This window comes from Rhinichthys klamathensis, unplaced genomic scaffold, assembly GCF_029890125.1.
Source record: "Rhinichthys klamathensis goyatoka isolate OS25496 unplaced genomic scaffold, OSU_Roscu_1.1 h1tg000296l_1, whole genome shotgun sequence".
NCBI classification, from domain to species: domain Eukaryota; kingdom Metazoa; phylum Chordata; class Actinopteri; order Cypriniformes; family Leuciscidae; genus Rhinichthys; species Rhinichthys klamathensis.
Genome location: NW_026606815.1, coordinates 1,579,376 through 1,592,420, shown reverse-complemented (window position 1 = coordinate 1,592,420; position 13,045 = coordinate 1,579,376). Strand labels below are relative to the sequence as shown.

General features: G+C 38.6%; 2 protein-coding genes across 4 annotated transcripts in view; one reads left to right on the top strand and one right to left on the bottom strand.

Annotated features, from left to right (window-relative positions):
- Positions 1 to 36: 36 nt before the first annotated feature.
- On the bottom strand, positions 37 to 5,055 carry eral1 (Era-like 12S mitochondrial rRNA chaperone 1). Its single transcript, XM_056270114.1, has 11 exons — positions 4,803 to 5,055; positions 4,427 to 4,591; positions 4,112 to 4,239; positions 3,946 to 4,023; positions 3,795 to 3,841; positions 3,587 to 3,648; positions 2,295 to 2,407; positions 1,729 to 2,037; positions 1,454 to 1,603; positions 765 to 845; positions 37 to 529 (listed from the first exon to the last, which is right to left on the bottom strand). Exons 1-11 carry the CDS (start codon positions 4,909 to 4,911, stop codon positions 407 to 409), a joined length of 1,365 nt encoding a protein of 454 aa, XP_056126089.1. The 5' UTR covers positions 4,912 to 5,055; the 3' UTR covers positions 37 to 406.
- fam222ba (family with sequence similarity 222 member Ba) overlaps positions 4,504 to 13,045 on the top strand; it is a 68,566-nt gene continuing 60,024 nt past the window's right edge. Inside the window, exon 1 of one of the 3 annotated variants that reach the window (XM_056270113.1) lies at positions 4,504 to 4,624. The gene's annotated coding sequence lies outside the window, so the exon portion shown is untranslated. Of the gene's footprint in view, positions 4,625 to 11,126; positions 11,294 to 12,576; positions 12,747 to 13,045 lie in introns of those variants that run through there. The other 2 variants (XM_056270112.1, XM_056270111.1) reach the window with 2 other exon arrangements.

Below are 13,045 nucleotides of genomic sequence, written 5' to 3'. Positions count from 1 at the left end.
ATTAAAAAAACAAGGTCAGCCCTTGCTTCCAGAAATAAAGTGAACCTGTCCTGACCCTCAAAGCAGAACTATGTGATTCTATACTTTTGCCATTTATGAATATAAAGACATTTTTATAAATCAAAAGCAGCAAGATATGTAACTGGCACAGTCAGCTGTGATACTACAATTGTGCTATTGAAATTGTAACTGAAATAATTAAGACAACCATGTAATGTGGCTTTGATCAACTTGAATTTCAGTTTAGAGAAATGAAGAGGGTCTGTTGAGATCAACCTCACATTATAACCCAAAATATAACAGATTTTCAGTTCAAGTCCATTTCTTCACTTTTAAATCACTTTTCATGTTTCCGTATCCCTCTGTATGCATCAGTCTCTGACCTTCGTCATCTGAACTGTGAACCTCACTTCTGCAGCTTCGCAGAGATTTTTAAACGCACATTACGCAAGAAAATCTTCATTAGGTCATTTTCAGCTTCCTGGGTTATTCTGGTTATCAACTGACCTCCAGGACCAATAACCATTTTCTGCAAGAAAGAAAGAATAAAAGGTTTCATTTTATTATGTAGTATAATAATGTTACCGTTTCTTCAGCTAGAGAGAAACCGCTATTTGTTTTAAAAAAAATTCCACAAAATCTCTACTATAAAACTAAGGTTCCCTGATGGTAAAAACAGCAGCATGGGAAACTAGCCTTCCTAAACAAGGAAGGCTAGTTTTGTTTAATTTGTTTTTTCAGAAAACAGGAATCAGAGAGCTCACCATATGAGTGTCTTTCTTCACGTATAGTTTGATGGATATATTGAGCACCCCATCCTCACACTCCTTCCAGATTTCAATTTGCTGTAAAAAGACCAAAATAATAAGAAATAAAACTAATAACATTCCAGCAAACATGAAATAATACAAAAATGTCCATTCATATTTTGAGTAATGGAAAAGATTCTAAAGGATGGACGGATGGACAGACAGACAGATATATGACTAAGTTTTGTGAAAAAATTCCCAGTTTATAAATTATGAGAATCATACTACGGTTAAAATAGATACTGATCCAGTTTCAATGATTTGGAATATTCTTCTGAGCATTTATGCTCCCAGATGTGTGTTTTCTAACAGGAGAACAACATATTAATGATGAAAAAACAGACCAGAACAAGAAAATGCGAATATCGGAAATGAACAAATACGACTACATTTTAGTATATTTTAAAATGTAATGTATTTCTGTGATGGCAAAGCTGAATTTTCAGCATAAGTACTCCAGTCACATGATCCTTCAGAAATCATACTAATAATATACTGATTTGGTGCTCATTTCATATTACATTTATTCAAAAATACACTAATAATGTTTCACAATATTACTGTTTCACAGTATTTTTGATTAATAAATGCAGCATTTGAACAACTTTTATACAGAAGTGCATATATCACAAATCATAACCCACCTGCGACATAGTGTACGGCACCTCCTTAGGGAGATACTGTAGTAGTTTCTCTCTGATGGTGTTATTGCACACCTCCTCCGGACCCTGATCGGTCAGTACTTCACTGTGGTACTGCCACTGGCGAGGCTTTGCACCTTCGAACAGGTACCTCTATTGCACAAATGTTCAAACACAGGCAAATGAAGGCTGAGAAGCACAATGCTTGAGATTAAAATGTCAGTTTTTGGTTTTAAAGCAAATGTAATTTTCTTGTAGTCTTAAATGTGTTCTCTAACCTTTAATGTTTCCACATCTTCTCTGTCAAGAGAATTTAACATGAATACGTCCTTAAAATGAGGCCACCCCCTGCGGCTCCTCAGGGCCTTCAGCGTCTCTTGGCTCAGTCTGTCTTTGTCCTGACCCTCCTGAGACACCCCGTCCTGCGTGCTCTCAGAAAGAGTTTTTTCAGTGTTGTGTGGTTCAGCTGCTAATTTCATAGATTGTTTCACTGCGCCACGGATCTTAATCTTCTTTCCATTCACCACCCCCTCAGTCAGTTGTGCCGTGATGTCTAGCAGCAGCGTTTTGTTCTTCAGAAGGTCCACCTGTGCATTAAGAGTCGATGCTTTGCTTTATTATCTATTTTAAAGCCCCTCTAAGTGTACCAGCCCAGATGTAAATCATTGATTGAGTTTGATAGTGACATTCATTTCTGTGATGGCAATTGCAGCAATACAACCCCCCCTCTCTCTGTCAGACGAGAGATGGGACATCCAGAAAAAAAAGCGATGGTAATTTCCTCCACAAATTAATCCTACGGTCAAGACTGGGAGAGATCAATACAAAATGACAGAGCTAATACCTTATTGAGGACAAGGATGGCAGGGACATCAGAGTTCAGGGCCAGACATTTCAGCACCTCATAGTCCAGCTTACTGCGGGTCCATTTATCAGACATGTCAACTAACACCACCACTGCAAATACATAGGAGAAATGGAGAAAAACAAGATGCAGCACATGAGTCATAATCCAGTGGTTCTCAAATCTTTTTTCCTCCAAGGCCCGTCTTCGTCCAAGTCTATATTCGAAGGCCCTCCTATCTAATCTGAAATTGACCTTTTTTAGCATTTTAAGTAACATTATGTTAAAATTACAAAATGTACATAATTTGAATTATTTATTAATAAACAAGTGTTTATTCGAATGCACCTTTCATACGGATTAGATAAGCAGAGAGAATTTGTTTTAGATTTGAATTGATTTGTTTAAAAGTAGACATTTCTATAGATATATTTATCATGTCTGTGAGGCAAGTAGCATACGCTGAGTTTCGGTTCATTTTCGGCACGCACTCCAGTTCACGGAGACCGAGACGTCAGAAAGCACATCCTGTTTGTTTTCTTTATTTTACAAAGCACATCGGTTTGTTATTGTGGGTGTATTTCGAATTATTTATTACTCTTATCTGAAAGACCATAAATGACTGAGTATTTTAAGTTGTTTCTGCTGTTATCAGGAAAAAATGCAAGTGATCGTGCCGGCTAATACTTTAGCTTCCACACTCCGCACAAACACTTGGAAAGGCGCCTAAAGGTGATGATACACGGGGCAACTTTCTGGGCAATGTTGCTGTCAAGTGAGACACAGGGCCCACGACCGATCTAAAGTATCCAGATACTTGTTGCCCATTCTCAATGGGAAAGTGCCAAAGCAACATCGCTCGACAACATTGCTCAAAAAAGTTGCCCTATGTATCATCACCTTAATAATAGTGCACATTTAACTAGGTTAACGTTAGAGCAAGCAGCTAAGTAAAGTTGCTACTACTTACATGTTTCAAATGATAAGCCATATTTGAGGTCGATGGATGAAAGGCGAACGTTTAGATTTCCTGCCCGGTAATAATTACCACAAGGACCCACCGTTAACGATATGTCAGTCCCTCGCGGAGGGACTTTTTTTTCTGCGACTAACCGACTAATACAATTTTGGTTGACTAAGCCTCATTTCGTCGACTAACGTTTAGTTGACTACTAGAGGTCAGCCCTTTAACAACATGACACTACCATCACACACAAAGATGGATACTGACTTTGTGTCCTCTTTTTTTTAACAGACTAAAGAAATAAACAAGAAAACTAAGATTTTGCTACCTAGATCAGCTTCTTGTAGTGACTCAAAAGGATCCACTAGGAGCGATTTCTCCAGCTGGTGTCTGTTAAACACATAACAAAACAATCAATATTAGTTTCTGAGTAGATGTCTGCATATTAAACTGGGACAGGAGAAAGAATTTTTAACATGCAAACAATTATACACTTCACCTAATGTTATTAAGAAACTGCTTTACTAAATACTCACCTTTTAGCCTTTATTGATGTGGTGAGGCCAGGGGTATCCAACAGAATCTGATAAAAAGATGGTCAGAAAATGCAAATCAAACATAGGATAATTTCCTAAACAGACTAGACTTTTATTTGGACATTTAGCATGGGCTAGATGAGGTACTTACGATTTGTGTGTCATCCTCTGTCAGGACGCCAACAGCACGTGCTCTTGTTGTGTGCACTTTCTCAGAAACCGCAAACAACTGTAAGAAAATAGTGTTCTAACAGTTAAGACATAAGTTCTTAAAGGGGTAGTTGTTTTTGTTTTTCCATATAATAGTATAATATCACCTTCCGACCCAGCAACTGATTGGTCAGTGTGGACTTCCCTGCATTCGGTGAGCCCACTATTGCTACTTTAAGAGATTTGGCATTTTCAGGTTGATCAGGTTCCTTTAGCAATAAGGAAAATTGATGACCTGAGAGCAGAAAATACACACACACATACACACACACACACATACACAGTCACACACAAAAGCAGTTTAACGACTAGGCTATAACATCATAAAAATCCGTTAAGATAAGATTCAAAGAACTGTTTTCCACATGTTATCTCTAAAACAACAGTCTTGAAGCTTTGAGAAGGGCTGGAGATATTCTTACCGCTGTCCGATGAAACAGAGACAGGGTGATGACAGAGACCCTCATCGGACACAACCGGTCTCCCCTTCTGCAATTTGTCCAAAAAAGCATCTGAAGACACCAAACTGGCCGGAGTACAGTGAAAGAGACATTTCCTTACTGTCTGTGGACGGAAATCTGAGCAACCTGTGAAGTGAACAAATAAAGGACAAGCGACAGGTAAAATGAAAGCTATTACGTGGCTGACGTTGTTGTTTTTCTATTAATTCTGTTTTATTTCTGGTGGCGAATAAAACTAAAAACAACCAGTTTGCCGTCTAGCATATTCTTCAAAAAATCAGCTCGTCTATACGATATACAAGTACAGTAAACAAACATTGTATAATCTACTAATCACCTGATACTCGCAGATACAGTGGCGATTGTTTTGGAGCTGCTGTCAGTTTGCGGATCGTTGAAAATAGCAGAGATCTGCGTACAAACGTCTCGTAAAGCCGTAGGGTCATTTCTGAAATCCGTTTCCACTGCACAAGTGGATACTTTCAAAACGTTTTGCTTATGTTAACCCTTGGGTAAGGTTATTCTACTCTCCATTTTTATTTACACATGTGTTCAGGGCGCAGACATGTTGCTTCTATCGGGTGACCTGGAGTGATGAATCTTATTACACACTACTGCCATCTACTGTTCAGGCGCCGTGACGAACGCGCGACTGCTAGTCTAGTCTTCATTAATTATTAATATTTTAATATATAGACCGCAACAGCTTATGTTAATAAAAAGCAAGAACCTTTGCTATCATTTCAGCTAGTTAAAGAAGAATGACTATAGCGTGATGGCTGAATATTTGAATATTTATTTTGACAGACAGCTTGGAGTTAAAAAGGTTGGGAATCACTGTATGATAAGAGACCGGCCTGCTGAATCAAAGTTGTTGTCAGGTTTGTGATAAAAGGAGCCTATTAGGACCAGAGAGCTGAGAATATGATCCCCAATCAGAGCAGCTGATCTTGTTTTCATCCGCTCAGGTAAAATCAGAGAGAACAGATGTGTTTTTCCAGCTCCCATCAAAAGCAAGTCCACCAGGAGTAGCGCAGAGCGGAAAAATGCTTCCACTGGGGAGAAGAAAGGATATCAGGTGGTTCACAATCTGTCAGCATATCAGCTCAGAGAAAACGTGCAAAACCCAACACATTCAGGATGCAAGGAAAATTAAGAGTTTGACTGAAGTAGAGAAAAAGCCACATTAAATCAATGAACAGACACAAATATCAGATACAATCACATACAACATGTAGGCCTACCATTCACCTAAACAAGACCTCTGCTCAGATAGATTTGGTCTGTCCAAATCTAGAGCCAAAAATAGGTAGAGCCAGCCTACATGTTAGCACCAGAAATTATAGCCGTAGGCTATAGATAAATGCTAATCCAACATTTATTCTGTGATATTTGTATTTTAAAGCACTAATTAGGTATTCGTTAATTACAAATGAATGTCATAGAGACATTTTGCAGGACCTTTAAAAATCTTTGGTGCCATAATTAGGTAGGCCTACTATTATTATTGCTGTATCAGATAACGTAACCTAATCTCATGGGATAACGTAACTCTTTTACGAGGTGGTAATTTCATTTGAATTATTCATATGATTTGAAATGTACGATTGCATGAAGGTCCACCCCTAATTGCTGAAGAAATGCAGTCCCTATCATTCTTCAGGTTTTTTGAGATGTGGCCATGCGTTACATTCACAACACACACATCATCTGTAATTTTGAGGTCTCATGCAACCACGAAAAAAATGTCCACTCCACAACTAGGTCACCATTAGCAAACTCTATAGACATGCTTCCACATGGAACTTTTTGAGTAATAACTCCTTTACCACCCATTACTGCCTAGTGCTATTATGTATACCGTAACTTGGACACATAAATACTGTATATGGCCTTGTTGTTCTCTTCTCTTAAAAGACTCCTTGTTTGCATGAGCTTTGTGAGATGAACTTTCTGACCGGTGTCATGTGGGATTTTATGTCTCTTTGTCTTCCTGGAAACTGAATCCTGGTAATTTACCTCTAAATTCTTAGTCTTCATTTTCACATAAGTCTTATGACCATCTGAATATTCATCCTTTAATTATATGGTTTTTATCCAGAAAAAAACAGAGCCTCTGAGGATCAAGGGCTGAATACGTTAAACATAATGTCACATTAAAATAATTAATTTGAGTGTCATAATTAAAATATCACAAATAAAAAATCTCATTGTAAGATTTGTAAATATGCAGGTTTTGGTCTTGGCTTGGATCATTTTAAATGGTTAAACAAATAAGAGAAGTTGACTATAACGAAAATAGTTCTGACAGGTCTTGTGTATATATATATATATATTTCAGTAGGTCTCTCCTCATCTTTTGCAGTGGAGACAGATACACACACTCACACACACACAAAGATAAATATGTCCCGCAGTGACAGCACAGCACTATACGACCTTTCTGCAGGCAAGGAGGAAAAACAAAGCTGCAGAGATGTTGAGTATACGACAGGCGTATAACAGGAGCTGGCCGAGCCGTGCTGGGTAGCTGCTACTCAGGCACAGACTTGCTCAGCCATTACACATGATTGCAGCACAGCACACAAAGAAACGCAGCTGGGGCATCCTCGGTCACATCCTCATCAAAACGCTTTCGAGAGGATCATTTTAAAAAGCACCCAGAGGTCATATTTTCCATCCCTGATTCTAAGTTCGCTCTCTGATTGGAGCGGGAGAGAGAAAGACGGAGAAAGTAAGAGAAGGGAGAAAAATCATACTCTATCAGGATTTCGCAATCAATACAACTTGTCTGTGAAGTGGATCAATAATGCATCTCCTTTGAAACAGTCAATCACGTCAGAGTTGGGCATAAAAAGCATAATTAGGACCACCGTTCCTTAAACATCCTGCCTTGAAGTCTTTCAGGGCCAAAGAAAGACACCATCTTGCGTCATTAACGTTGTATTATTGTGTGATGAAGCACACTGCTGAGCACTTCCCCTCAGCTGCCTGAGGCTCTGTGGGTGGAAAAAATGACTTTTCTACTGGTCTAGGATCAGCCATCATAACCTTAATAATTGAGCTTCAAGCTCAAGATTTCTATATTTCATTATTCATGTGCACATAATGGCTTTTTCTTTTGAGAAAGCCTTGTGACCCTGAAATGATTTCCGAGCATGTTGAATGGCCTAGTCTGAACCAGTGTTTTATTATTTCTAAATGGCAAAGATGAGAATAATTAGTCTTGATCGCCACACAGTTCTGCCTATGAATCACACAATGCCTTGATAATGATAATCATGATGACGAGTTTCTGAGAGGATGTGCGTCAGGTGGGATGGGTGGCATACCAGTTTAAAAGCATTATTCATTCTATCAAATGCTGTTTTAAAACTGCAGTGGTCCTACAAATGTTGTCTGATGGTGTCGCTGGCCGCTTGAAGGACCACACATTGAGTGTTCAAAATGTATGACTTTTAGCAAGTGGAACCAGAAAAGTAGGGAAGGAGGGAAATTCAGTTCCTTCCTGTTACAAACCTACGTAGCAATGTAGCAAATTTGCATAATGCCAGCCTATGGTCTTCATTGGCTGACAACGAACAACACCTATTTTGACCCGCCTTCAAAAACTGTAGTAGTAGCTGAGGCCTGGAAGAGTTTGGTTCGTATTGTTGACATGTCGAGAAGACTGTTTTCAGCACTGCGAATCTGCTTTGTATGCACTTCAAAAGGATGAGGACTTGATTTTATGGAATTGGAATTTATATGGAAAAACCTACGCCATCATTCGTATCACTGTGTATCAGGCATTTCATTTCCGACACAAGCGGTAGACCAATCACAACAGACTGGGCCATCTGACCAATCAGAACAGATAGGCTCTCAGAAAGGGAGGGGATTAGAGACTAGAATCTTTGAACAAACTGTTTTCAGACACTGTAAGAAAAGAGGTTGTGTGCAGTGTATATTATGAAAAAATAAAGTGGTTTCTGACCTATTGTCGAAGACCTCCAAATCAAAATAAGAATATTTAAAACAGCATAATGCCCAATAAAAAAAATATTGGGTGATGACCGATATGATACATGTATTGTGCATCCTGCCTAAGAACAACTTGACATAATGAACATGAAATAATATCTCAGGTGAAGACGTTGGTGTAAAGTGGGAAGCAATGAGTCTGTTCAGGATCAAGGAAGGAATTACTGAAGATAGACTGAGTGTTTTAATTCAGTCTGAGAGATGACTTCCCGAAAAGGTATTAATATCATTCCTCCGATCCTAAGCTGTTTTAGGTGTCAGCATACAGGACATGTAGCAGGAGTGTGCAGATGGAAAATGAGATGTGAAAAATGTGATGGGGAGAGCATTTTAAATGTCAAGTGACTGATGGGCTCCACTGTTGTAACTGAGCTGCTTTCCATAGTGCAGCGTGTATGGAGGATGTCAAGTATAATCGAAAGCCTATAGGATGTACATACATAACAATATGGCAAGCTGAAAGTTTGATGTGTGGAGGCATTGTTGGCATGTGGGAACAGAAATGATGTGAGAAATATTTTGACAGGGCTTGTGTGGGATGGAGTCAGAGGCTCTATTTCTATCTATCTATCTATCTATCTATCTATCTATCTATCTATCTATCTATCTATCTATCTATCTATCTATCTATCTATCTATCTATCTATCTATCTATCTATCTATCTATCTATCTATCTATCTATCTACCTATCTATCTATCTATCTATCTATCTATCTATCTATCTATCATCTCTTTCTGTGATAAGAACATTATTTTGAGAAACAGCATGAATTATTATTTGAGTAGGCTACGTGCTGGCCTGGGACAGAAAGGGTTAATTCTTCACATTGGGGTGTATGAAAGTGGACATTTAAAAGAGTGGAATTTACTGCATTTTAAAGGGGTAGGGTAAAGAATATTAGGGGAGATGTAGGAAAATTTGATTAGGAACAGCTAGTGCATTTCATGTTTAGGCTTGTCTGTCCAAAAAACAACAACAGTTTTAATAGTTTTTCTTGTCCTCTAATGTGGATCCTTCGTTTTAACACACAAATGTGATACTTTACACCTAATGAGTTGTGTTTATACTCAGATTGCATATTAGACCGGTAGGTGACGATATGCACACTCCGCTTGCGTTTCAGCAAAAATCAACAAAAGAAGAAGAAGGCTTCCGGCAAAATGGCGAACGGAGTGCAATTGTTATGTTTAGTTCTAGTAAATGTAAAATTGTATTTATTTCCCACAGCTATTTTCTCACCTGTAGGACGTTTAAGCACAGTAGATTCGTTTCCGTTTGAAGCCCCGACGGTTTTTTTTTTTTTCAGATTGAAAATCTTTTAAATATCATGGACTATTTGGTAGCCTATAGCCTACCTGTCGAGTCCGGTAATGTATGATGCAACTGTCAAAGTGCAACTGTCAAAGTCTCAATATTAAAAACATCCATATTTACTTCTGGAATGACCAAGCGTATAGTCTCTGAATCGTTTTTTGATTCGCTTTGTAATTATGACATTATCATGAAAAAATAGCCTACGTAAATTTGCTAACAAATAACAAATCTGACGGGTTTACATCTGTCTGGCTGAAGCACTGTATAACGCGTTTGTTCTGATATATTTACTTGACAATTTTTTTATTTTCTAGTGGGAAAATGCAGTTGTCCCCCTGTCTACCAAAAAGTCTTCCAAGTTTTGCAAAGAATGTTTTTTTTTTTTTGCATTGTTCTTTTTTTCTGTGAAACTTTATTTTGTATCCTATTTAATATTTTGCTATGTCTGTATTTGTGATAGCGATGTTCTCTTTTTACATAACATGTTGGAACAAATTGACACCAGTGGGCATATTTTAATGTTATACTCTAATTGTACCACAAGGGTAAACTTACTAAGTAAGTGAGAATATGCAAGAATAAAAACTGTTACGAAAAAGTGTTAGTGTTTTATGCTTCTAGCAAAGCATGAACTGAGTGTTTGGTTGTTATTCTACCTTTAAATAACTTCCTTTACAGATCATTGATAAACATCAAGGTAAATCTTTTAGTTAATGAAATGGGTTAATCCTTCCTTAGACAATGATTATTGACTTGTTGTCATTATGTTTTTCCAAGCTATTATTTCTTATAGAGCTAAAGATTAGTAACTGGATGAACTAATACAATTACTAAAATATATTTGGTCACTTTTCTGTCTCCGAGAGTAATTAAAAAAGAGGAGAATAATCTCACAAATGACATTCACCAAGCTGCACTGAGCTATGGTTATTAGAGAATGATAAATCTTTGCAGTCACAGCAACATGAAGCGAGAAGAAAGGGGGCAAACATTAGATAAGACTATCGTGATTTATTTGCAAGTAATCTAGAAAGACATGATGCTACAATACTCAGATCTGAAGTTAGAATAAATATGTCATACTCAGATTCAGGGAAGATTTGTGGGATTGGCTGGAGACAAAAACGCCTTCAAAAACTGTCTTTTGCAGAAATCATTATATTTGGACTAATGCTGACTGCAGAACTTTTGTAAATGCAACATTTACATTTGTGTGCGAATGTGATTGGTTTTGCCCCTGTGTTCTTTTAAATTGCATTACATTTTATCCATGTAAGAAAGAAAATGTTTGGACTACAGCCATTGTCTGTGACGCGATCGCTGTAGCGCATGCGCCGGAAGTTGCTGCCGCAGACAGCAACACTGATTCGGCAACGCAGACCAACAACACTAGAAAAAAAAAAAGAAAAAAAAATCAAAACACCGATTCCAAATAATGCTAATCCAATACGATGTTCTGCGCAATGTATAATGCTATGATCCACGGAGAGTAAGTACAACATTTGAATGATAACTGTACTGATTTTGTGCACGGTTGCCTATTAGGCTAGCCTACTATCCATCTATTCCACCAGGCTTATGAAGCAACAAAGGAGTCAGCTCTCTATTTCATTTAGTGTGGAAGAGATGGTTAATAAGCACTTGGCCTTCTACTGTAGGCCAACACGGGATTGACGTCAGTGCTTAAAAAAACAATAGTTAAATACACCGAAAATCCGCTAAATGTGAGTTGCATTGATTTCAATGTTAATTTGGGGCTACTGAATGCTGAATCCTCATGAATGAATGGATATTTAGCTGCAGTTCTTGTAACTGTGATGTGTTATTTCCTCACAAATGGCTCGCAATGTTCTTTTTTTCTCAGCAAATATTCATCTAAAGCAAAAGGCTGTATTTTTATGGATAGGCTACTTGGTGTTGTTTCAGGGCCTTTTAGAAGGCAGACTGCAGACTTCGCATTTGATACTCTCGGGGGGAAAATGATATAAATGTATGTCCGTGACCTTTGCTGAATATCAAAGGCGTTGTCTCGAAATGTCACCGGGGATTTCTCCGCCGAGAAGCAGTGCGGTATTTGAAGCTGGGGGTTTGACAGCCGACAGCAGATTGGCTGGTGGGTGGAAAGTTATAAAGCCGCATATCATTAGATGGCTTATTATGGTTTGTGGAGAATTGACTGCGATCCACATGCACATACATGCACGGGTTTTGTGAACGACGCTTGGCCATTTGGATAGCAATGTACAGTTGCTCTGTCATAAATCTCAGTTGTAGTCTAGCCAGATGGAGTCGTTATAAAGCCTTTGAGTGTAAAGAAATTACATGACTTCACAGGGCACCCGTGCAGCAAGTAGCTATAGTCTTTGCTTCGTTAAAATTAAACTGAATGCTGAATTTTACTGAATGCACCTGCTTCATTTTAATAGCCTACTAATTGTGTTTGCCTTGAATAGTGCTTTCTGTACATTAAAACCCCGATGCAACAAGCTTCTTAAAGTCGGCACCAAGATGTTTATGAATTAATACGCAATGTTTGGGGCTTGTAGATATCTGCTGTTTCAGATGAAAGGGGTCGGCAAGGTAACAAAGGATTGACGTCATGCATCGCATCCGCCCGCATGACTTCCAACTCGAAGTCCCGCCCCTTTTATTTAATGATTGGTCGAACGCGCTGCTAGACGCGTCCTAGTCTAACCGAGAGCCAATCGGAAGAAGGCTTCCGTGTTGATGTAAAATAGTGGGGCGGGGCTAGTTGGCGGAGAAACCAGTGCGATAGACGCTACTGCTCAATCTGAATCTGGTGTAGGTGTCTCCTCGGCTGCCCGCGTTGAATTGGCCACTTTCTGTCGCGGACCAGAGGATCTTTAACCATGCATTTCGGTCTTGTGGATTGGTGCTAAATGATTTCGTCGAATGTCATCCGTAAATAACTGGATCCCGGGGTAAGATTGAAGCTTATGTGTTGCCGTAATTTATTCTTGAGCATATGTTGTGATCTCCGACCGTGTTGCGTGTTTTCATCAGAGGATTTAATGCAGTCAGCAGACACTTGGCAGCACGGAGCTTTTCCCATCTGTGTAACTGGCAAACAACATGATTCACTGGCATTCCCTGCATTGCATGCTCAGTAGATTATTATTGCATGCAAAAGTTAAGCTTTAACATATTTTGAGGGGGGGAAAATAAGTGCAATGTGAAGAGCATGGTTGATCTAATTCTGAAACAATTACTGTTGGTTTTT

Coding starts and splice junctions, on each gene's coding strand:
- eral1 (XM_056270114.1), bottom strand. CDS start 4,911: ATGACCCTACGGCTTTACGAGACGTTTGTACGCAGATCTCTGCTATTT. Junction 4,240..4,426: donor CTCTGTTTCATCGGACAGCG/GTAAGAATATCT, acceptor TTCTGCTCTCAG/GTCATCAATTTTCCTTATTG. Junction 4,024..4,111: donor ATCAGTTGCTGGGTCGGAAG/GTGATATTATAC, acceptor ATTTTCTTACAG/TTGTTTGCGGTTTCTGAGAA.